Source organism: Mytilus californianus, unplaced genomic scaffold (genome assembly GCF_021869535.1).
Source record: "Mytilus californianus isolate M0D057914Y unplaced genomic scaffold, xbMytCali1.0.p SCAF_12, whole genome shotgun sequence".
NCBI classification, from domain to species: Eukaryota; Metazoa; Mollusca; class Bivalvia; order Mytilida; family Mytilidae; genus Mytilus; species Mytilus californianus.
Genome location: NW_026262604.1, coordinates 58,097,129 through 58,122,548, shown reverse-complemented (window position 1 = coordinate 58,122,548; position 25,420 = coordinate 58,097,129). Strand labels below are relative to the sequence as shown.

Here is a 25,420-nt window from a genome sequence, read left to right as displayed (position 1 = left end):
TTTTAATTTCTTGTGTATAATTTGGAGTTTAGTATGGAGTTCATTATCACTGAACTAGTATATATATTTGTTTAGGGTCCAGCTGAAGGACGCCTCCAGGTGCGAGAATTTCTCGCTGCATTGAAGACCTATTGGTGACCTTCTGCTGTTCCATTCTCAATTTTAAATTTAAAATAAGAAGAAAGTAATATCTGTCTGTGTTGGGAATGCTGTCTCATTGCCATACATGTATACATGGTATACCCAACATCTTTTGCTAAACCTGCTAGATATAAGAATCTCTTATACTGTGGAAATATTCCATCACAAGTTTCCAAGTTTATATATCTTTTAAAAATACACAGATATTTTTTAGTAAAATTTATTCCCTAGATTATTATAATTATTGAACAAAGGACGAAAAATGTGAGATTAACTATTGCAGTCTCATTTAAATCAATTTATATTTTTTAACCAAAATAATACAATGGTTTAACCAATTTTAACTTGACTAATATGAAAACATGCAAAATTTCCAGATTTCCAAGTATACCGGTAGACAAACTAGATACACGTGATTCGTGAACATGTATGAAAATGTACATATGTACAAAATAGCAGCTACATGATATAAATGCAAGCAAAGAAAAATACCCATAATTTTTTGGTTCAAACATTCTGTGGCTGCTACATGTGTACAGAGGTCTTGCTCAGTATTGAAGGCCAACATCAATATGACCAACAACTGCAATTAAAACACTTTTATTATACTTTTGAACTTTTTGTAAACCTGTAGTCTGTGTTATGAAATGAAATTGAAATATAAATCATGATAAAATATGATTTTCTTGTTCTCTGGTGGACAATATTTGACTATTTGTTCTCTGATGGAGAGTTGTTTCATTGGCAATCATACATGTATGTCATATTCTTAGTTCTAAAATTACATGTAACTCCATTTGTCGTGCATCAGTGAATTGTATGCCTACATGTATATCTCGTGTATATCTGTAGGTAGGATTAATGTTTAAATCAAATTACTTTATCTTTTCCCTGTACTTGCCATAAAAATAACAAAACACTCATATAAGTCTTATAAATGAATATTTCCTTCTTTACAGTTCAACTGAATATCATATATATGTCTATCTGCAAATGATCTGTAGATCTCTCACTTGGTTAGATATTGCAGATTTTTCAAATATTTCATGAAAGAGACAACAAATTACATCAGTGAAATACATTTTTTTTAAATGAAATCCTTTTTTGAAACTCCAATTGTAAGAACATTCACAAATCTCCAAACTGCCTATATTTAGAATTCATTTTAACTGAGCTTAAAGCTCTTTAAGATGGTAAACATCAACTTCAATGATGATGAAAAAGAAGCTAAATTGTCCAGTTAATATTCCTCTGTCTCTCAGCATCAAAACACTAAATTCCAATTCATTTGGTCTTGAAACAGTCAATGCTTCTGCTTAGTACATTATGTAGATTTGCTGTCTTTTTTCTACTTTTCATGGACATATTTGGTGGCTTTCTAAACAAATTTTAATCAGATCTTCCATAATGGCCATGATGAGTTATAAGTAACTTTCTACTGCTGTCTCACTGCAGGTCATCATCCCTGAAATATGAAAATGCAAATATGATATATATTAAATGAAATTTTCAACATGTGAAAAGTAATCAAAAGTTAGTGCAAACATACTTCTTCAAGAATTTACTGTTAAAATGCTTACAAAATAAATTAATAATTCCCATGTCCTTATTTTATAATGTCTTCATTCAACATTTGAACAAGAATTTAATTTTCCACACACATTTTAATAAGGTGCACTACTTTTATAAAACTTTAAAATTAAATGAAAAACCCAGATGTGCCTATAAGATGTATAATGTAATAAATATTTAAACTTATGTATTATGTTTAACGATATTGTTTTGTATCTCCTTTTCCAAATGTAAACTATGACCATGATGACAGGAATACTTCAATATCAATATCAGTAATCCACAGCTAAGAAATTTTAGCTAGCAAGTTCAGTATATTATTGTATTAATATCTGTCATGTCTGTGTAAATGAATTTTATTGTTGGTACAGATACTTCATTAAATTAAATAAAATGCTATGTGGGCGCAGCTTGGTATGACCGCAGAGGTCGAATCCCTGAACAGTTGGGGCAAGTATGGACACAACATTCAAGCTTGATACAGCACTGAATTTGGATTGTGATTAAATATTTGACACAGCATAGGTTTCTGACACAGAATGAATGTGGTCTAAGAACTTAAATTTTTTTAATTTACCTATTCAAACCATATCATTATTATTTGCTTTTATATATAAATCAGAAATAACCAATTCAAAATGGAAAATTTTAAAGAAAAAAAGGAAACCCCCCCCCCCCCCAATTTTTTGAACCCCCTTATGTTTTATCACCCCTAAACTCAATCCCAGCCTTCCCTTTGTGGTATGGTACAATGCAGTACAATTTCAGAGAGATCCATACACTTGAACACAATTTATTGTCTGGAAACTAGAAAAATGCTTGTATTTTGGCCCCAAATTCCTAAACATTTAGGGCAATTACCCCTAAACTCAATTCCAGCTTTTCCTTTGTGATATGGAACCTTGAAGTACAATTTCAGAAAGATCCATACACTTACACACAAGTTATGTCCTGAAACTAGAAAAATGCTTGTTTTTTGCCCCTTTTTTGCCCCTAATTCCTAAAATTTTAAGGCAATTACCCCCAAAATCAATCCCAGCCTTCCCTTTGTGGTATGGTACAATGCAGTACAATTTCAGAGAGATCCATACACTTGAACACAAGTTATTGTCTGGAAACTAGAAAAATGCTTATTTTTGTCCCCTTATTCCTAAACGTTTTGGGCAATTACCCCCAAACTCAATTCCAGCTTTCCCTTTGTGATATGGAACCTTGTAGTACAATTTCAGAAAGATCCATACACGTACACACAAGTTATTGTCATGAAACTAGAAAAATGCTTGTTTTTTGCCCCTTTTTTTGGCCCCTAATTCCTAACATTTTGAGGCAATTACCCCCAAAATCAATCCAAGCCTTCCCTTTGTGGTATGGTGCCTTGCAGTACAATTTCAGAGAGATTCATACACTTGAACACAAGTTATTGTCAGGAAACTAGAAAAATGCTTATTTTTGGCCCCTAATTCCTTAACTGTTGGTACCATAACCCCCAAAATCAATCCCAGCATTCCCTTTGTGATATGGAACCTTGTGGTACAATGTCAGAGAGATCCATACACTAACACACAAGTTATGTCTGGAAGTTACAAAAATGCTTGTTTTTGGCCCCTAATTCCTTAACTGTTGGTACCATAACCCCCAAAATCAATCCCAACCTTCCTTTTGTGGTATTGAACCTTATGGTAAAATTTCATAGAGATCCATACATTAACACACAACTTAAGTATGAGTGCGAAAACAAATGTGTCTTCGGACGACAACGACGCCAATGTCATACCAATATACGACTGCAGTCGAATAAAAATTATCATGATTTTGGGTACATTTATTAATGCAAATTTTGAAAAATGGACAAAAAAGTGAGATTAATAATTGTGATTTCAGAAAAATCTACATACTTGTACATTTACTTATATGTATAGATTTCAGAATATGAATTCTTATAATTGCGATATTCAAAGTTGCCTTATAAAAATATGGCAATAATTTCTGAATTTACATCATACAATATTCTTACAATGCAAGAAAACAGAAATTTATTTGCACAAATTATAAAACAGGAAGAAAGCCAGGCTCTCTAACATGTTTAACCCCGCCACATTCTGTATGTATGTGTCTGTAATTCAGCGGTTGTCATATGTTGCTGTGTTACATATTTGTTTTTTCATTCATTTTTTTTTACATTAATTAGGCCGTTAGTTTTCTCCTTTGAAATGTTTTACATATGTCACCTCAGGGCCTGTTATATAATGGACTATGGGCTTTGCTCATTGTTGAAGGCCATAAGGTGACCTAAAGTTGTTAATTTCTGCATCATTTGGACTCTTGAGGAGAGTTGCCTCATTGTACAATAGTGTGCTAATTGCAGGATAAAACAATTTACCTGTCTATAATAATAAAGCTCTCCAAATTCAAACCATTACTTTATATTTATCAAAGCTGGAATGGCATACTGTATCTTGTAATTGACAGGTGAGCTAAAAAAAAAAAAAGAGAAAGTAGTTATTTAATTACAAATAGATACTTTTTTTAAAATAAGGAGCATAAACTTGTATAATGATTCATATAATTTCTTGAATAAAGAAATTACGTCTGCCACACAACCCTTATTTGATATCAGAATTTTATTCATACACATGTAGATATAATGCCTATTTTTTCTCAGATTTCTGGAATTGCTTCATCCTATGCAAATAAAGAGCTGTGCCATGAACACATGATACGCGTGTTGTCATTTTAGCTCGTCTTTATGTCTTAAATTAATTTTTATGATCATGATGATTAACTAGAAATGCTGAGAGCACTCACTGCTCAAAATAGCCAGCCAGCCCCCCCCCCCCCCCCCCCCCCCCCCCCTCATCTTTGAGTTATTCTCCGAAAACTGGGAAATCCCCCCTTTTTTAATGAATAAAACACCATTACTCAGAAATGTAAAATGTAAAATTTATACAACTCTAAAGGGAGCTTACATCAATAGATATAAACAATTCACCAAAGTTTCATAAGAACTGCTGAAAGCATTTTTGAGTTTTTGTCCGAAAACTGGAAAATCCACCATTTTTATATGAATAAAAACCTGTAACTCAGAAACATAAAATCTAAAATTTATAATAATCAAAAGGGAGCTCATGTCAATAGATATAAACAATTCACCACAACTTCTTGCCAGTTGGTGAAAGCATTCTTGAGTTATTGTCCGAAAACTGGAAAATCCCCCTTTTTTTAACGAATATAACCCAATAACTCGGAAACGTTAAATCTAAAATTAAAAAAAACGAATGAGAGCTCACGTCAATAGGTATAAACAATTCATCAAAGTTTTATGCAAATTGGTTTAAGCGTTTTTGAGTTAATGTCCGATATGTTGACGAAGGACAAACGGACGGACAGACTGACGGACAAAGGTATACCATAATACGTCCCGTAAACGGGCGTATAAAAAACAAGTGAATCTTTGATTTACTGCTCACTTATTATACCCCCATACCCTTAAAGTATAAGGTAAACAGGAAGTTGTTGAGTGATGAATCTGAAAAAGCATGACACGGTATAGCTGACTCATATAAACTCTAAAACCTGAAATTTCAGAAATCCCTGTAATGTTCCTGAGAAAGATGCGACACAAAATATTCATGGGACGGACGGACCGACTGACTTTAGGATGTAAAGACAGAAGTAAAACAGTACATTTGTACCCCCACTTTTTTAAAGACTAAAAGTGGGGGTATACAAGATAAAAATAAAAACTTGCGCACAGTGGCACAATTCATGAAAATTTTTATGAACAAAATCCCATAACTGGAATAAGTAAAATCTAAAATATATAAAAAAAACTTAAGGGAGCTTACGTTACATTTAAGCAAAGTTTCATGAAAATTTGTTTAAGCGTTTTTGAGTCATTGTCCGAAAAACGCCATAATTTCGACCCTTTATTATGAATAAATAATTATGAATACTCAAAAACCAGATATCAAAAATACCTAATAGAAATGGAAAAAAAACTTTTGTCAATAAATTCAAACAATTCACCAAAGTTTCATGAAGATTGGTGAAAGCTGTTTAGAGATATTGTCTGAATGATTCACCAGCAATGATTCTTAGGCGGAGCTCCAAATAAAAATATGCTTCTTTCAAGTATGTGTGATAACTGATATTTCATTTATGATTATTTTTGTTTAATTTGTGTTCATGGTGTCTGGTTTGTTTTAACTGTTACGCTTGTTGGTCCATAACACTTGCATGACTTGTATGTGTTGTAATTTTTTTTGTCTCAGCGGCTTGTAGTAGACTAACATTCAGAGCAATAAGTATGAGACCCCCCTTAATCTATTGGTTCCTTAAGAGCTGTGGCCTTCTCCATTTATAAATTGATAATGTGATTTGCGTACTTTCGTGCCTCCGCACTCTGGTCTGTTGTCACAGAATAAGCAACTTTATTACAAGCGGGACTTTTTTCTGATTTTATGGTGAGAGTAGAGGTTGGTTGGGGGGGGGGGGGGGGGTACACCATATGTGGTCGAGCTCCAGATTACGTGTTTAGGGCTCCTTTAAGACCTCGATGCTTTCAAGGTAGAGATCATGGCTCTAGTCCAGCAACGTGGGTTCCGGAGAGAAGTGAACGGTGGAGCAAATGTACCCAACCAGGAATGGCAGGATACCTTCGGCTTCGAAACGAAAGTTTGAAACGAATTTAAGGGTAAATGTTGAGAATTGGCTCTTGGTATAATGCAGGAAACTTGTTTCATTCGATATTCTGTTCATTTATTGACGGGAATCGATAAATTATTCAAATTTCATATATTTGTTGCAGTCTAGTTTCGTTTTGACCACGTGTATTATACACGTGGATATACACTGTATATCATACTTGCCAACACTGAACTCGCTTTTATCTAATAGTATGCAGTTTTTCGCTTTCTGAAGCGAATGATTAACAAAACAAGCAACGTATGTTTCCTAAATAATACATATTTGGTGGCTTACACTTACTTTTCTGGTTAGATTTTCACGTAGAAGTGAAAATAATTTTCGCTGCAAGGTTCTTTCCATTCTGCAAACTACAAACATCTTTTTGACGGCGATCGTTCACTGATTGGTTAATCTGCAAAACGAGGCGGGGTCCAAAAGCCGACAATCTCGTCAAGAAAAACAGCTATTGCAACTGTTTGCCATAATAATTATAGCACAAACATACAATATTCGTGTTTCGATACACAAATTACATCATATGAATACCTGTTTTTAGTTGACAGGCATGTATGTAATTTGATTTCATACAGTTTCATCGATAGACGCTGCTTACGGATTTTTTGCCATTAATGAATATATGAATACATAATGAGGTCCTTACGGGGTTATCTGCCCCTGACAAAATCTTATCGAAATTGCCTTAACATCGCTGCGTATAATACCAGTTATTAAACCATGCATCAGGAATTATCCAAGTATCTAATACAGTATTGAATATTTTTTTACATACATAGGCAATAATTTGTCAACAGTACTTTTTAAAAAATATTTCATCATCACCTGTTTCTTTATCATTATATAAACTTTGTATAGCTTTACATTTTTCTTCACCAGTTATCTCATAGTCTAGCTAATATATCAATAATAACCAATACAATACAATACAATATTTTATTAACGTCTCACCTTTTACAAACCAATACATAACACATTGATTAAAACAAATTACAAATATGTAAAAGCCTTTTATATAGAATAACGAGAGACGATTATTTACACATTAGAAACAAATTACTCAAAACTTAAAACCATAAAAAAAAAATTATCTACATGTATATAAAAATCTACGACGTCTATCTAAAATGTCTCTCTGCAGGTTTTGGGACACAAACGGATATTGCTTTCTCCACCTAGAATCACAGATAGCTTATCTAGAAAAATTATTAAAACCATCAACATTTAAATTATTAAAACAACTGTCTCTAATATCAACATACAGCGGGCAAAACAAAAGTACATGTTCTTCGTTCTCAATGGAATTCGGACAGAAAAAAACAAGTTCGTTCTTGTAATATTAATTTCCTATATCTTCCGGTCTCGATACGGATTGGGGCTACTCCACATCTAAACTTGGCGTAAGCATTTCTGTATGATGTTGGCATGCTAACCTTAAGGAATTACTCAGTCTCAAATGTGTTTTTAAACTGTCTGTAATTCGTAGATTATTTTGTCCGTTTCCCCTCACAGCGTTAATTCTGTTTCAATCTTCATGCCATTTGGAAATATGTTCATTTAAAACAGAATGACAGATGATGTCTTTTATTTCGCAAAATTGTATGTTTTCATCATGTATATTGTAACGCTCTAAATACCACACTTTTTAAATTTGTCTCTGATTTTAAAATTCCAGTTTTTTGTTATTTAAAAAGGCTTTATTGTCATCTAATAACCTGATTATATAAGTTATTAACATTTTCATTAAGCTGATTGTGATCATCATCTTCATTATCATTTTTATTTAGAGACCATTAAAACAATTAGAACAGTGTTCGTCTTAATGATCTTAATCAACTTACCTGAAGCACGAGTCTACAAAATAATTTTGCGGACCAGTAAAACTTTGATTTGAAGTTGTTCCTGGCTATTGAAATGAAATTAAATTTCATACAATAAATAAAAATGCATTAGTTTACACATTGGAGCAAATTGATTGAAAAGTTCAAGACTAATAAAATCACGAGGAACAACAGCAAGTTTTATCATAGAAACTTTGAGGTATAAAAGAACAAATGACTATTTAAATCAAACTTAACAACAGGTACAATTATTTAGCCTTTAGGAGTCGGAATTCGACAGAACTGTGATACGTCAAGTCAAAATCCCGCATTTGTTCATGCAAAACAGTCTAAAAATTAAGGTCACAGAGAAGCATAAGTCTTTCTGAAGAAGGAATTTGTGTCTTGCCTTTGTGTTATAAGAATTCCTATTTCTATTAACACTCGACTCAAATCTATTACAACTTCTCCAAAATGCTCCTCAAGAAATTGACTTTTTTTAGAAGTTGTTGTTGGTGGTATTTTATCATAGTTCAACATTGCAATACCTTTTATTGCAATAATATTATTTATAAAGTATTAAAATATATATCAAATAACTCGCTCACAATGGATAATAAAAAGAAATATAAAAAATAACAATGTATGTATTCCTGACGTATGACAGATCCGTTGACTGTTGTTTGTTTTCTGATTATGGGTCTCTGCATTGGATCCTGGAATAGATAAATAATATATACAATGTGTGCAGTATTTATTTAACATACTAAGTGCTATTTTTTTATAATTAGGACAATGTCTTCTAAATCCAATCCAATTTATTTATTCGATTTATGCATATTTACAATGTGTATACTGAAATAGCAAAATATCGTCGTATTTCGTTCTTTTGAATGGTGGTGTTAGTTTTCTTCGACTTATGACTGGTACCCTTTGGTATATTCTGTCTCTTTTTACTTTAACCCGAAACACGCCGTTATATTTGAATGCAAATCACGGGAAGTTGCGTTACCAAAAGGGGTTTAAAATAAAATATATATATAAGAAAGTCGAGTACAAACAAGTGTGAAAATTTACAGGTATGCTGGAGTAAATGTTTTTCTCTTATAATTTATGATGGCATGATACTTAACCCCTAACGGGAGGAATTGTGCTTGATTCTCATATGATGAAGACATGATCTTTTGATCAGTTTAATTGAGGTCTGGAGCTGGCATGTCAGTAACTGCTAGTAGTCCTTTGTTAATTTATGTTGATCATTGTCATTTTGCTTAGTTTATTCTGTTATCTATTCTAACATCGGACTGGGACTTCTTTGAAACGGAGTTTTACTGTGCATATTGCTATGTATTTATTTATTCCGCATTGGCAAGAGGTATAGGGGAGGGTTGATAACTCACAAAACATGTATTTATGCGCCTGTCCCATGTCAGGGACCTCTAGCCTTTGTTAGTCTTTTTTTAATTTTAGTTAAATTATATGTTTTGGAGTTGTGTGGAGTCCATTTCGATAAAACTTTACACATTATTGTTCAGGGGCCAGCAGAAGCCCGCCTTTGGATGCAGGATTTCTCGTTGCGTTGAAGACCGATTGTTGGCCTCAGCCTCTTTAGCCTTTTTGTCGGGTTGTTGTCTCTTTTACACAATCCTCGTTTCCATTCTCAATTCTATATCAATAAGGCAACGACACTTAAGACACAACGCAGCAGATATTGTGTATTTAAACATCTTTAATCTTGAACTGTTAAAATAACGTAAAAAGACACGGAGGAATCAGTCGCAGCCTACTTTCTTCTCAAACATTTATACAGTTTAGATCACCAGTTCCTGAAAACTATGAAAGTTATATATGTGATTGTTGGCAACTAATCTCTACTTTTTAACTTGAAAAATAGCAAAAAAACATTTCCGACATAACCTCAGTCGAAATCAATTTTCAATCATTTTAAAATGTAAAGGAAGAAATTTTAAGAATAGAAATAAAGTATCCCATGGTTCTCTTCATACCTGTCTTTAAAATGTCTGACAGCTTCTTTTGAAAAGTGTTTTGTGTCCGTACTATTTCATCAATTTGTTTTTGGATCACGATATCTTTTGTGTCAAGTTTCCCCATCTTCATCCTGTTATTTCTATTATTAGTCTCTATCAGTGTCTGTATATCTCTCTGTATTTTGACCTGATTTTTATACATTTTTGTTAAGTTATTGACATCCTCTTTAAGTTTTCCAATATTTTGATTGAACATAACTGTATAATTCTTTAACACTATAAATAGAAATAAAATAGTAATAACGTATTGTTCAATGTAACAAGTTTCATTTTATTTTCTACTTTTTACGCGTATGTTGGTCCAACATGTACCTACATTTACTGTGTAATCAGTTCCGGCTTGGCGGACATAAAAGTTTCGAGCACAATTATCGTACTCAAACTCAGAAATCAACCAATCAAATTACTGGATTTAGTGTTTCGAGCACACATTTTGTACTCCGAGTACTGAGTAAAGTTTTATGACCGTATACACACATTATAAAATGTGTCAACTAGCGCCGTACAAAACAAGTGATTTACCATAATATATATCAAACGCTTATTCGTTCCATAGAGATTATCAAAGATCTGCTATCATCATTAAATTCGTTTCAGAATTAAAGAAGGCAAGCACAAGCAAAACACATGTTCATGACTAAGAACTGGTAGAATGGTGGTTTTATAAGTACTTTTAGTCATTTTTTAAGATATCAACAGTCTTCTCTTTCTATATTATACCAAATCAGGAATATGACAGTTGTTGTCCATTCGTTTGATGTGTTTGTGCTTTTGATTTTGCCATTTGATTAGGGACTTTCCGTTTTGAATTTTCCTCGGAGTTCAGTATTTTTGTGATTTAACTTTTTGATCTGTGGAATACCAAAAGTTTAAAGAAGAACTGCAAACAACATTTGTACCAGAATGGCAATTTACCTTAATGTATTAAAGACCAGTCACAAATTAGTAACACATTGCAATGAGTTTAAGTAGTTGGATTGTTGCCTCATTAATGTAAATAATGTCAGTACATTTATCATACTGTATCAAACAGTTTAAGTTTGTCTGAGTTGTATACTTTCGACTATGTAGTAACGTTCTAAAATATGACAGGGGGACAGAGTATAGCCCGATCATATGCGACCCCCCCCCCCCCCCCCCAAAAAAAAACAAAACAAGTAACAACAACAAATTGGAGCAAACCAAAACAAACAGACACGAGGATGAAATGAGGAGCATGTTATTGCAATGTGGATATTTGCCCGGCTTTTTTGTTCTTTTTTGTTGATAGCTCTTCATCTTTCTAATAAGCTTTGGATTTTCAAATATTTTGGCCTCGAGCATCACTGAAGAGACTTTGATTGTCGAAATGCGCATCTGGTGCAGAAAAAATGGTACCGTTTATGTTATTATTAACTACCCCTGCTGTGCACTTTTTTTCTGAATCCGAGCCGACAACTCTTTGCTCTGTAAACCGTTCGAAAAACACAAGTTACTGACCAGTCACACTATTTGGACCTTTGAACTTTTTCTTTTTACACTTGACACAGATATAGTAATAAAATAAGTCTCTAGATTTGTCGAATTAACTACCCGAATCGTTCACTGTTTAGAAAAAAATATTTAGGTGCAGAGCCTTTGACCACATTATGTCAAGTGATTTACATTTGAATAAAAGATGTAAAATAAACCCCTTCAAAATTAAACAAAAGAAACTTTTACGTTAGTTATATCTATGTTACATATGCAACTATCATGAAATCACACGTTCGTACCACAAGCATAACCCCCACCAACACTACAACCCTTTTTTTTTTTTAATTTTAACCTCCCATCAAAAACGTGCTAAACGTACTGATGCACATGTTGTTGATGTTTTCACTATGAATTTCATGTCCAGCAAAAAGCCCTTCTACTTCCTTTTCAGATTTTTTTATTTGAAATCTGTTGTGCAAGGAATTGTTCCTTACAACGGTAAAATGGTAAAAAGAAAGTAAAAGTATAACCGTTTTAAATAAAACAAAGACGTGTTACATCCAAAATGAAATTATTAATTCATTAATTAAACATACCTGCATGCTCTAGATCTACACTCAAATCTTCAAATTGTAGCATAAGGTATATGACCAAGCCTATGGATACTAGAAATGAACTTGCTAATATGGCAAGGAAAACAATAACTAACTTCCATCTTATTTTACTAATACAAGAACATGAGTTTTGCTGTTTGGTTTTTGGTGAGACCCAATCAGATGTTTTGCCTATATCATCGTCAATTGAATCCACTTCTGAAATGTTGAGTTTTAAATTATTTGTTATGTTATTCACCGAGGGTTTAATTTTAGACATGCCAATTATAATTATGTACTCCTATATATGGAGCTCTTCACTTGGAAGACTATTGGAGTATTTCAGGTTGCCTTTTTTCCTTGACAATCCTTATATACTTTTAAATGGAAGTATATCATGGCACATTAATTGTAAATAACTTAACTTATATTTTAGATTTATTTCATGATAATCCATTTTTTATTTTTGGTTAAGTTGAAAAGAACGTGATTGTGTACATTTCTTGCCACTTTTATCAAATGAATTACGGTTTGAATGCTAGCTGCTAACTTAGTACTTTCAGGAATTATATACTAATTTTCTAAAAACCAATAATAGTTATGATTTATGATAAATGATAAAAAATAGTTTTGTTAAAATAAAAGACAACTGTTCTTGGACCAGACGATACGTGAATTCACGATTTTCTATAAATATTACTAATCAATCATCCAATTTGTTGATACTATGACGGAATGCTAAATAAGGCAACGGTAGTATACCGCTGTTCAATAGTCATAAATCGATTGAGCGAAAACAAATCCAAGTCACAAACCAAAACCGAGGGAACACATCAACTATAAGAGGAAAACAACGGAACAACAGACACACTGAACTGCTTCAAAAACAAACATACATAGAAATGGACTATTTGATTACAACTGCCATATTCCTGATTTTAAGAAAACATTTCTGGTTTTATAGCAAGCTTAACATCTCACTTGTATGACAGTCGCATAAAATAGAATTGAGCAGAAAATGGGTTGAACTATCATTAAATGTGTACAATGTCAGTAAACGGAAAAAAAGAAATAGAAACAGCATTCACTGTACTAAGGAAAATTTGGGGACAGAGTTCTATTTTTACACCATACAACCGACATGTATCATTTCTTTTCAAAACCTTAACGCACACGATCATGTAATGAAGTACTAAGAATGACTTTATTTTATTTTAACCAAATTCAATATTTAATATATAAGATGTTCGCTTCTCTTGTTTTTGAATTTTAGCCAGATATTCGAAATCCTCTGGTTTTATCCATATAGTGCTATTACAAAGTTTTGCCTATTAACCCCTTCTTTTCTTTTCATAATATTATTATATATAGTTTAAGAAGTCATATTTCAAAAGTTTATAAAATCCTTGTTTTTTTTCATAGATTTTTTGAAAGAAAAAAGGTGCCAATGTTAAACGTATGAAAAATCTAGCGAGAATCATTTCCCGTCAAATGTTCGTTGGCTTATATCTCGAAAACAAGCACAATAACCCTTAATTTTTTTTTCTACTTTTTAAGTTCCTTTATGTATAAACTATCAATTTAATACCGTCTTTTAAAAGGCTTGTCATTTTGAAACAGAGTAGCGAACATCCTTAAAATTCCTGAAAAAAAAAGGTTTTCAATAGTTAGAGTGTTAAGTACTAAGTTAGATAATGTACACAATTTCGTTTTTTAGTACTGAAATATAATATGAATTATCATGACATCAATCTTAAATATAAGTAAACCAAATTTGATATCATTGAATTGACCGTATTTAAGTTATAAATTTTTATTACAAAATTTTGTAAAATAAAGTAGAACTTCCATGTTATATTTATTTCTTCTCATCCTATTTTTCACCAACCAGTTACAGGTAAGATGGTAGTTACGAAATATTCGATCAATACGCGTTGCTATTCACCTGCCCAAATTCATTGTTATTTCCTATCTGTTGTTGATTTATTTCAAATGGTACGTAGACATAGGATACATCCTATTCCGTCGTATTCCCGAACGATCATAGAAGAGGGACGATAGATAACAGAGGGACATTCAAACTCAAAGATCGAAAATAAACTGACAACGACATGGCTAAAAAAGAAAAAGACAAACAGACAAATAATAGTACACAACATAGAACATTAAGACTAAGCAACACGAACCCCACCAAAAGCTGGGGGCGATCTCAGGTGTTCCTTAAGGGTTAGCAGATCCTGCTCCACGTATGGCACCCGTCGTGTTGCTCATGTTATTAAAACCTCGGTAAATAGTCTAATTCGATTGGTCACATTCGTGAAAAGGCATTGAAGGAACGACATAAGGAACATATCCGATATCATCTGTGAAACGGATATTCCATAACGGTCAACCAACTCGTGATGGCGTCCGTAAAATTTACGGGATGATTTTAACTTCACCATTTGGAACTCTTTGTTTAATAGCTCCTTGTGAGCAGCAACCCTCTATCAAGGAAATCATGATAGGAAATAGGAGCCCGGGAATATCGTACCAATCAAAGATGTATCATTTTCATAACTTTCAAAAAGAAAAAAATTCTGTCTTGTCTTATATAACCACAACCATGCCGTAGGGTTTCAAACAAAATGTTCAGTGTCGGTTGTGTGGTGTGATTTAAATTTCGTATGTTTATGATAAAGATTTATCACCTAAAATGTATGTGTAAATCAAATACTATACCCATAGCTGGTGATATCTTTCCGATTAATTTTTCAGTCTGTACTTAAATTATACTTCATTTCAGAAAGAGGCTTTCCAAATATAAAATATTGAAGAAATATGAAAATAACATAAATTTCCTTCCTTACATTAAATAGAACGACATAGATGGAGCATGATATTATTTATATAAATAGGGAAGTATTACAACTACTTTCAAATCATGGATTTCTTAAATGATGATAGTTAAATCACTCAAAACAATTCTTTACTTATTTGAACCAAGTTTACAAAGCTTAGTGTCTGATTTTGCAATGACTTACAAACACAATATTGATACATGATTATTATAATTAGTTATCAAAGGTACCAGGCTTATAATTTGATACGCCAGACGCGCGTTTCTTCTACATAAGACTCATCAGTGACGCTCAGATCAACATCGTTATAAAGCCAAACAAGTGCAAAGTTGAAGAGCATTGATGACCATAAATAATATTTATATAAATATGTCACAGTAGATAATTCGTAACTTGGGTGAAAGTTACATTATATTTGACACTTGAAATCAATATCACGATCATTGTGTATTATTTGTCCAATTTAATATTTCAAGTTGAATACACCAACGAGCACCAGGGCGTCACCCCGATTGAATTATTTTCATTTTAATACAACGTGATATTAGAATTAAAGCAAATTGATAGCTTTCAATAATGTTTTATTCAGTAATTTATTCTTATTTCATGGTAAAGCAAAATTAAGGGAGAGAGGCGACAAAAAGAGGGGCGAAAGATACAAAAGGGACTTTCAAATTTATAAGTCGAAAATAAACTGACAACGCCATGGCTAAAAAAGAAAAAGACAAACAGACAAACAATAGTACTCAAACACAACATAGAAAAACTAAAGGCTTTACGGTGGAAAAAGTACTCTACCATTCAAATTCTGTTCAATATTTATTTCTGTGTGTTTTTCTGATCTTTTGTCTTTACGTTTTTTAACTTGCAATTGTACTCTTTGATATTATGTTATTTTTCGCAAAATGTAAATAGTTTGCATGACGTCAGAGATCAACAGATTAGTCTCTAAAACCCAATTACAATATAAACCATTAGTACAGTGTTCGCCTTAATCAACCTATCTGAAGCACGAGTCTACTACATATGTTTGCGGACCAGTAAAACTTGATTTGAAGTTGTTCCGGGCTATTGAAATGTAATTAAATTTCATACAATAAATAAAAATGTATAAGTTTACTCATTTGAGCAAATTGATTAAAAATTTCAAGGCAAGATCAATATAATTAAAACAACTGCAAGTTTTACCATTGATACTACGAGGTATAACAGGACAACAAGCTATTTGAATAAAACTTTACAACAAGAACAATTATTTGGCCATTAGGAGTCGGAACACAACAGAATTGTGATACGTCTAGTCAAAACCCCTCACTTGTTCATGCAAAACTGTCTTAAAATTAAGGTCACAGAGAAGCATATGTTGTTTTTTTCTATTTAAAGGATGAATTTATGTCTTCACTTTGTGTATCAAAATACTTATTTCTATCAAAACTCGACTCATATGTTTAGTCTAAAAATGAAAGGATATACAATTACAATTTATCCACAATATTCTAAGAAATTGATTTGTTTAAGAAGTTGTTGGTGATAATTGGTCACAGCTTAACATTGCACTTTTTATTGCAGTAATTTTATTAATGAAGATAAATATATATATATATCAAAGTACCGCCTACATGCAAAGGATAATAAAAAGAAATATAGAAAATAACAATGTGTGTATTCCTGACGTGGAACAGATCCATTGACTGTGGTTTGTTTTCTGTTTACTTATCTCTTCATTGGATCCTGAAATAGATGAATAATTTATAAAATATGACTTTTTGTGCAGTTTTATTTCTCAGTTGAAAAACAATGTGTTTTTCATTTATTAATAGGACAATGTTTTATAAATGCAATTTATTTTTTTGATTGATGCATACATGTACATGTATTTACAATGTGTATTCTGAAATGTCAAAATATCATCATACTTCGTTCTTTTGAATGGTGTTGCTAGTTTTCTTCGACTTATGACTGGTATCCTTTGGTATTTTCTGTTTCTTTTTACTTTAACCAGAAAAACGATAAGAAAGTCGAGTACAAACAAGTGTGAAAATTTACAGGTATGCTGGAATAAATGTTCTTCTCGTATAATTTATGATGGCATGATTGTAAACCCCTTACGGGAGGGATTGTGCTTGATTTTCATATGATGAAGACGTGGTCTTTCGGTCAGTTTCATTGAGGTCTGGAGCTGGCATGTCAGTTACCGCTATTTGTCCTTTGTTAATTTATGTTGATCATTGTCATTTTGCTTAGTTTCTTCTGATACCTATTTTAACATTGGACATAAAAGACACGGAGGAACCAGTTGCAACCTACTTTTTTCTCATACATTTATACAATTAAGATAACAAGTTCCTGAAAATTATGAAAGTTCAATATGTGATCGTTGGCAACTAATCTTTACTGTATAAACTTGAAAATAGAAAAAAAATATATTTCGACATAACAACAGTCGTTATCAATCTAAAATGTAAAGGAAGAAATTTTAAGAATAGAAATAAAGTATCCTAAGAATCTCTTCATACCTGCCATTAAAATGTCTGACAGCTTCTGTTGAAAAGAGTTTTGTGTCCGTACTATTTCATCAATTTGTTTTTGGATCAGGATATCTTTTGTGTCAATTTTCCCTATCTTCATCCAGGTATTTCTATTATTAGTCTCTATCAGTGTCTGTATATCTCTCTGTATTTTGACCTGATTGTCATACAGTTTTGTTAAGTCATTGACATCCACTTTAAGTTTTCCAATATTTTGATTGAACATAACTGTATAATTCTTTAACACTATAGATAGAAATAAATCAATTTGGACGTTAGCTATTTAATGTTTTACTTTGTACGCGTATGTTTGTTGCAAACTGCACAAGCGGAAAATGTTTTATATTTTTTTTTTTGAAATTTTAATGAAATTACTTAATAATCACTGTCATTGTAGGACGTACTTTTAGTGTGATTTAAAATATTATAAATCAAATGCTTATCCATTCCACAGAGATTACCAAACATCTGAAACTTACACCAAATTACTTTAAAATTTGAAAAAATGTAAGCTCATCAAGTAAACGAAATAAAGTAAAGCGAAAGAAACAAAAATGTTAAATAAAGAAGACAAGATCATGTTCCTGACTAAGGACTGACAAAACGGTTGTTAGTTATAACAAAGGTTACAGAAGAAATACAGACAACTTTTGTTTCAGGAAGGCACTGTAACTGTTAAACCAGACACGAAGAAGTTGTTTTTTAATGTTTGCCAAATATTTCGAGTCCTCGGATTTTATCCATATAGTGCCATACAAAAACTTGCCCACTAACCTACTTTTCTTTCTATAATTTGATTACATAAATTTTAAAATATAGTAGAAAATCTTGTAAAATCCATGTTATTCTATCATCGTTTTTCAAAGAATAAAGGAGCCAGTGTGAAATGTATAAAAAATCTAGAGAGTATTATTTCCCGCCAATTTTTTATTGGTTTTTATCTCAAACAAGCACATGGACCCTTTATTTTTATCTGCTTTTTTATTTTCTTTATTGATATACTATCATTTAATAACAGTCGTTTAAATAGCTTGTTATTTTGAAACAGAGTAGCAAACATCCTTAGCCTGATTCAGCATATAAAATTGAATGCGCAAAATTATCAAGCTACATCAGTTGTTTATAACGTCTAGCTTGACAAGTTTCTTCTATATATTTAAAGCTAAAACTTTTTGATGGTGTATGAATTTGAATCCTTCTGTGTATAACTAGACTGACAAGCTAAATCGGATTTGTAATTGACTATTTTGTTAGATAGCCGTTCGGACGGTCGGGTCACACTTTTTTCTACCTTTGGGCTCTTTTATACATAAATGAACACACTTTGCAAAGAAGAAAAAAATACCAAGTTTCAAAGTCTTCAGTTTTGTGCAATAAACTACCCGAATCTTTCACAAAAAAATATATTTGAGTGCAAAGGGTTTGACCACAATATATCAAGTGATTAACGCTTAAACAAAAGGTGTAAAATAAGGCCTTCAAATTTAAACGTAAGACATTTTTACGTTACTTATATTGATGTTACATTTGCAATTATCAGGAAATAACATGTTTATATCAAAAAATGATCACCCCTCCGCCCCTTTAAAGAGAAATTGTGACCTCCGATCACAAACATGTAAAACTTACTGATGCCCATGTTGTTGATGTGTTCACTATGTTTTTCATGTCCAACAAATAACCTTTCTACTTCTTCTTCAGATTTTTTTATCTGAAATCTGTTGTGCAAGGAATTGTTCCTCAATACTGTAAATTGGTAGAACGAATGTAAAAGTAAAGCTTTTTCAATAAAACAAAATATGGTTGATTAGAAAAGTACTTGCTTTTCTACAAATTTGCTTTCTGATTTTATTATTACACTTTAAAACTTATAAAAGCCGCAATTGATTTATTTAAAGTTCATCGGAAGATACCAAGACCTTGTTGATTAATATTCAATATCAACTTCACAAATAATACACGATGGTCTAGAAGTATAAATTCTAGGTACTAGTGTTGTTTTTCATTTTGATTAGGTATTATATTGTTCCCTTTATTTGTCGTTGTATATTTTTTACCTTCACTGTGTGGTCCATTTTTCGTATAATCTTTGGCGTGGTTCGGTACTTGTACATCCCGCCTTTGTGTTTTTGTGCTTGGGTCTTGTTTGTATTCATATCTTAAATGGCTGCTTACGTGCTTTGTCTATAGAGTGTTTAGAAGCCATTGTTTTTCTTTGCTGACATAGTTGTTTGTTTTTATAATGATCCGTATTATAATGGTGACGGCTGTACCACAATTTTTGACATGTTTACCTATAATATTCTTTCTGTTTATTCTGCTCTCACATTCTTGTCAATATAATAAAATTCATGGGACTGTGTTCAGAGGTTTATAGTTAGCTTTAAAAACTGGTTTAATCCATAACTTTCTAAATAAGGAAACGCCTGTACCAAATTAGGAATATGACAGTACTTTTACATTCGTTTGATGTGTCTGAGCTTGTGATTTTGCTACTCCTTAAGGGACTTTCCGTTATGAGTGTTCTTTGGAGTTCGATATTTTTGTAACATGTATTTTTACTTTTGAAGTTTATATTGTTTGCTAATAAAAAAAATCCAAAAAACTCATATTAGTATAATAATCTGCAAATGAACAAACCTGCAAGCTCTAAACTCAAATCCTGGAATTGAAGCATAAGGTATATCACCAATCCTATAGATACTAGAAATGAACTTAATGAAATTGCAAGGAAAATGATCAAAAAGTTCCATCTTCGTTTTTTAATGCAAGAACAACATGAGATTTGATGGTTGGTTTTTGGTGAAACCCAATCAGATGTTTTGTTTATATCATCGTCATTTTCCTCACTTGCATCTAGTCCACAATTATATTCCTTGTCAAAGATGTATGTTTGACTTTCTCCGTGTTGATTTTCTTCTTCAGATGCGTCTGAAATGTTGAGTTTTATGATTAATTGCTAATCCTCGAGGGAATTATTTTAGATATGTCCATTATAATTATGTACACTTGTGTATGGAGCTCTTCACTGGGAAGATTATTAGAGTAGTTAATGTAGTCCTATTTCCATTACATCCCTTATGATACTTTTAAATGGAGCATATCATGAAACACTAATAGCAAACAAGTTTGAGCTTTCTAAAAAGCTATGGACTGCTTCGCTCTAACATAATTTAATGTAATTTGTGTGCATGTGGTTGTTGATTTAGTATTGGAAATGTGGTATTTTTAAAAATTGATTTACTTGAAGAGTGTGCATAATGCCACATTTCCCATGCTTTTAAAATTTTGTTCTCTTTACCTGTTGAAAATTGAAACATTTACAAATAGACACGACTATGGAAGTTGAGCCGCTCTGGAGGTGTGCCTAGATTGGCAGAAGTTATAAAATATAGATAATACTTTTTTGTAAACATTGTATAGGAACATTGTTTAGTAAAACAAATCGTGCATATTGCAAAGTAATAAAGCAAATAAAGACGTATTAATAATTGATATTTCAATATTGAATTTTAGTGTGCAATATATGCACAATAAAACAAATATGAATTAATAACAGACGATCGGAACTGAAATACACATAGTTAATTTTCCGGCATTCGATGTCTTATCCTGAGACGAAAAAAGTCTGTAATTCTTTATCTCATTTAAGCCAATAGCTGTTGCAGTATCTCAGCCGCATCGTAAAGCAACCAATCAGAATCCATATGTGATAAGTTATTATTTCAAGATGGCGTGTATGTCGACTGGAACTAATAGCTCCGCACCTTGATGCGAAGCAATGACATAACTTATATTTTAGATTTATGTCATGATAATTGCATATAATCTGTTTGATTTCAGTTGATAAGAACGAAATTGTCAGCATTAATTACTTCTACCGGGTATTACTAAACTTCGGAAGAAATATATACCGATCTATTATACAACACATTCATATGTACTAAAAATGCAAAAGATGCTGTCATTGTGTCAGTGTCAGTTAGTGCATAATTTATCTATATTTATCAAGAAACTATCTACTCTCAATTAGTAAGATGTATGTTTCTTACAAGTTTTATGATCTTTAGAAAGTACACTTGTGTTATTAGATTCCTGTCTATTCTGTCATTTATTGAATTTGATTTGTAATTTGTCCTCATTTAACACATAGTTTGTGTCTTAGTGTACATAAAGAATTGAATAATTGCCAATTTTATCACATAAATTACGATTATTTTAAAAGGTAACTATTGAAAAAAGAAGGTTTATGTTTCAAGAATCAAGGATGGTTTCGCTTTTATGGTAAATAATTAAAAAACAAATGGTTCTTGGAACAGACGATACGTGGATTCACGATTTTATATTTATTTTACTAATTAATGTATCATGCAACTTAATAATATATAATATGACGGGAATGTTATTTTCAAATAAGCAAAAAGTAGGCTTAATTGCATTTTTGTAAAATGAAATATGTTCAATTTCTGTACACGACGAACAATAAATAAATAGAAACCAATTCACTAAAATAAGTAAAATTTTAGGATACATTTCTATTTTTATACCATACAGCCGACATGTAACATTTTTTTCAAAATATAACGCACACGATCATGCTAACTTGAAGACCAAGTTATGTTGTACATGTATATATGACTTCATTTCATCATAATAAAATATTGAATTGACCGGATTTTTGTTGTAACTATTTATAACAAATGTAAAAAAAAAACCAAAAGCATTTAAATGTTATTTTTTTTACATCCTATTTGTCAGCCACCAGTAATAAGATGCAATTTAAAAAAAATTCGAACAATGAGCGTTTTAATTCATTTGACCAAATGCATTGTAATTCCCTGTCTGTTGTTGATTTGTTTCAAATGTAATCTTAGGATATATCGTTTTCCGTTGTAATCCCGAACGACTATAGGTGTATCATTTTTCAATAAAGGGTGGCGAAAGATACCAGAGGGACATTCAAAATCATAGATTGAAAACAAACTGACAACGCCATGGCAAAAATAAGAAAAAAGACAAATAGACAAATAATACTATACAAGACACAAATAAAAGCAACAGAAGTATATCGCTGAGAAAAAACAAATCCGGTTAACTAACTAAAACCGAGGGAAACACATCAACTAAAAGAAGAAAACAACGAAACAACAGAAACACTAAAGTGCAACAAAAAACCAAACGACAATGTAACACACACAGAAACGAACTATAAGATAACAACTGCCATTTTCCTGACTTGGTACAGGAAATTTTAAGAAAAAATGGTGGGTTGAACCTGGATTTGTGGCTAGCCAAACCTCGCGCTTTTATGGCAATGTTAAATATAACACTACTATGACCACATTACATAACAGGACTACAGTATAAATAAATTCAAGAACATTCAGGACAGAGAAATACACAAATAAACAATACAATAGTACATTTCGACATGCTAATAGTTATCAAAGGTACCAGGCTTAAAATTTAATACGCCAGACGCTCGTTTCATCTACATAAGACTCATCAGTGACGCTCACATCAAAAAAATCAGAAAGCCAAACATGTATAAAATTGAAGAGCAGTGATGACCCAAAATTCCGAAAAGTTGTGCCAAATACAGCTAATGTTATCTATGCCTGGGATACGAAAATCCTTAGTATTTAGAATAATTCCTACTTTTGCAAACAGTAAAATTATAAAACTTACAATATAATTGATATTCATGTCAACACCGAAGTGCTGAATAACCACAGAATAAAAACGATCACGTAAAATCAACCTAGGACAGCACATAAAAACAGCACAACAGAACCACGCATTGTCTGTCACACGACTTGATCGACTCCTCAAAAGTGACGTTATAGGTAAATTTCTAAAAATTTGATATAGTTCAAGATTAGATTTTAAATAATGGTATTTGATGTATTTTATAACAATTACAATATAGAAAACTAAAGACTTAGCAACACAAACCCCACCAAAATTAGCTGCATAAATTTCAGTCTTTTAGAATATTTTTCTTCTTTAATGTGTTAGTAATCTTATATTTTTCTAAAAGTCATCAAAGATACCAGGCTTATATTTTATTTTATTTTTTTGGTCAGAAATGTCATATTCTACAGTCATTTACTATTTGCAAAGAAAAATAAAAATACAAATTCGGTTTATATGATGGCAAATATCAGTATATAAATATCGGGGAAATACATTTGTTGTAGTTCATGATTAATTATGTCGAGTTATTACGATAATTTTAAGTACACTGAAACAACTGTATTTTATATTGACGATAGGAAAAAATGTCCAATGTCGGTTGTGCGGTGAGATTTAAATTCCTTGTGTTTATAATGAGGATTTAACACCTAAAATGTATTTGTAAATTATATACTATACCCATCTCATGTCGTCCACCATATGGTGATATATCTTCCCAACTTTTTGTCAGTCTGTACCAAAACTTATACTTAATATCAAAACCGGGCTATCCAAAAACAGTGTTTCTTCTGTAACGACAGTTACGTAAGATATCAGACGCACATGAAAATAACATAAATTGCTTTCCTTACAATTTTGCTTTTAAATAGAACCATGCTAGATGGAGCATGGTATTATAAAAATTATAAAAATATAGAGAGAGATAAACTACCTGTGTTTGGTATATGATTATAGTTTATCAAAGTTGCTTTCAATAAGTATCTAGATGTAAACATCGCTATTTTAACACGAACGGCATCACTTAGTTCTGCACTTAAACAAAATTTACAAAACTTAATAAATGTCAGCATTTGCATCAATTAACTAAAACACATAATATTGTGTATATAAATGATTTATAAATAGTCATATAAATATGTCACAGAAGATAATTTGTAACGTATTGTGTAGTGCTTTATCCAATTAAATATATCAATACAACATGATTATATGATTATTGTTAATTTATAGCTTTTAACAATTAAGTGTTTATTCATGTTTAAATATAACGTTTTAACATGTTTAACCTATATTGCGGACAATTAACTTACATTCAACATCACACGATACTTGACGGTTCTTTGTGTATGTTGATGATAGATAATATATGGTAGACTTTACAGGACATAATTGAATAGATGATTTTAAACAAGGTTTGATTCTTTGATTGTCCATTGACAATTTTGAAATGCATATTCGTGACGTAAACAAATAAAAATGAATCAAGGAATTTGCTGTGCAAGGTGGGAAAACCGGGTTGAATGAAGAACATTGTAACTGCAACAGGAAAAGAGGTTAATATCTGTAAAATTCTGCCTTGCAACAAGTGTATTCAAGGAGTGCACATAGAGTCGTTGCAAGAGTCATTGAACTTGTTTATAGTGTGCAACTCTTTGATCGTCGGTCATTTAAAAATAAAACGAATCATGCAATTGAGAAAATCAAACTTGATTAAAAAAAGGCTTATCAATGTAACAATTAAACATTATTTATTGCTTGTTGTTGTGATTGAGTAACACTCCTATTGTTTTGGTTTTATACACTAACAAGCAAGTAGAACGGTGTTTTTTCTCACTTATAATAAACCCGATCTAAATCATTCATGAAGTTGTAGAACAATGAATATGGAAATTCATTATAGGATTTACCGTATAGCGGGTTATTTTCGCGGTTGTAAAATTTCGCGATTTGGGGGCAACAAAGTATACGAAAAATTTTGGCGGTTTTTATTTTGGCGGATTCTTTAATCCCAATTAAATACTTTGG

General features: G+C 31.7%; 1 protein-coding gene and 1 long non-coding RNA gene across 5 annotated transcripts; both read right to left on the bottom strand.

Annotated features, from left to right (window-relative positions):
* Positions 1–1,299: 1,299 nt before the first annotated feature.
* Positions 1,300–7,027, bottom strand: LOC127722096 (uncharacterized). Its single transcript, XR_007991646.1, has 3 exons — positions 6,700–7,027; positions 4,094–4,187; positions 1,300–1,606 (listed from the first exon to the last, which is right to left on the bottom strand). It is a non-coding gene; the product is annotated as an uncharacterized LOC127722096 (long non-coding RNA).
* Positions 7,028–8,405: 1,378 nt separating this feature from the next.
* LOC127722093 (uncharacterized) lies at positions 8,406–24,744 on the bottom strand. 4 transcript variants are annotated; one of them, XM_052228936.1, is made up of 7 exons: positions 24,706–24,744; positions 24,074–24,183; positions 20,339–20,629; positions 19,328–19,444; positions 17,856–17,944; positions 10,241–10,409; positions 8,406–8,950 (listed from the first exon to the last, which is right to left on the bottom strand). In XM_052228936.1, the coding sequence occupies exons 2-7, from the start codon at positions 24,075–24,077 to the stop codon at positions 8,826–8,828; spliced, it is 795 nt and encodes a 264-aa protein (XP_052084896.1). In that variant the 5' UTR covers positions 24,078–24,183; positions 24,706–24,744; the 3' UTR covers positions 8,406–8,825. The 4 variants fall into 4 exon arrangements, 2 of the variants coding, with proteins under 2 accessions (XP_052084896.1, XP_052084897.1); XR_007991644.1 differs by lacking the exons at positions 8,406–8,950; positions 10,241–10,409; positions 17,856–17,944 and adding exons at positions 16,728–16,901; positions 17,687–17,855; XM_052228937.1 differs by lacking the exons at positions 8,406–8,950; positions 10,241–10,409 and adding an exon at positions 16,728–16,901 and having other exon boundaries at positions 17,687–17,944.
* Positions 24,745–25,420: the final 676 nt, after the last annotated feature.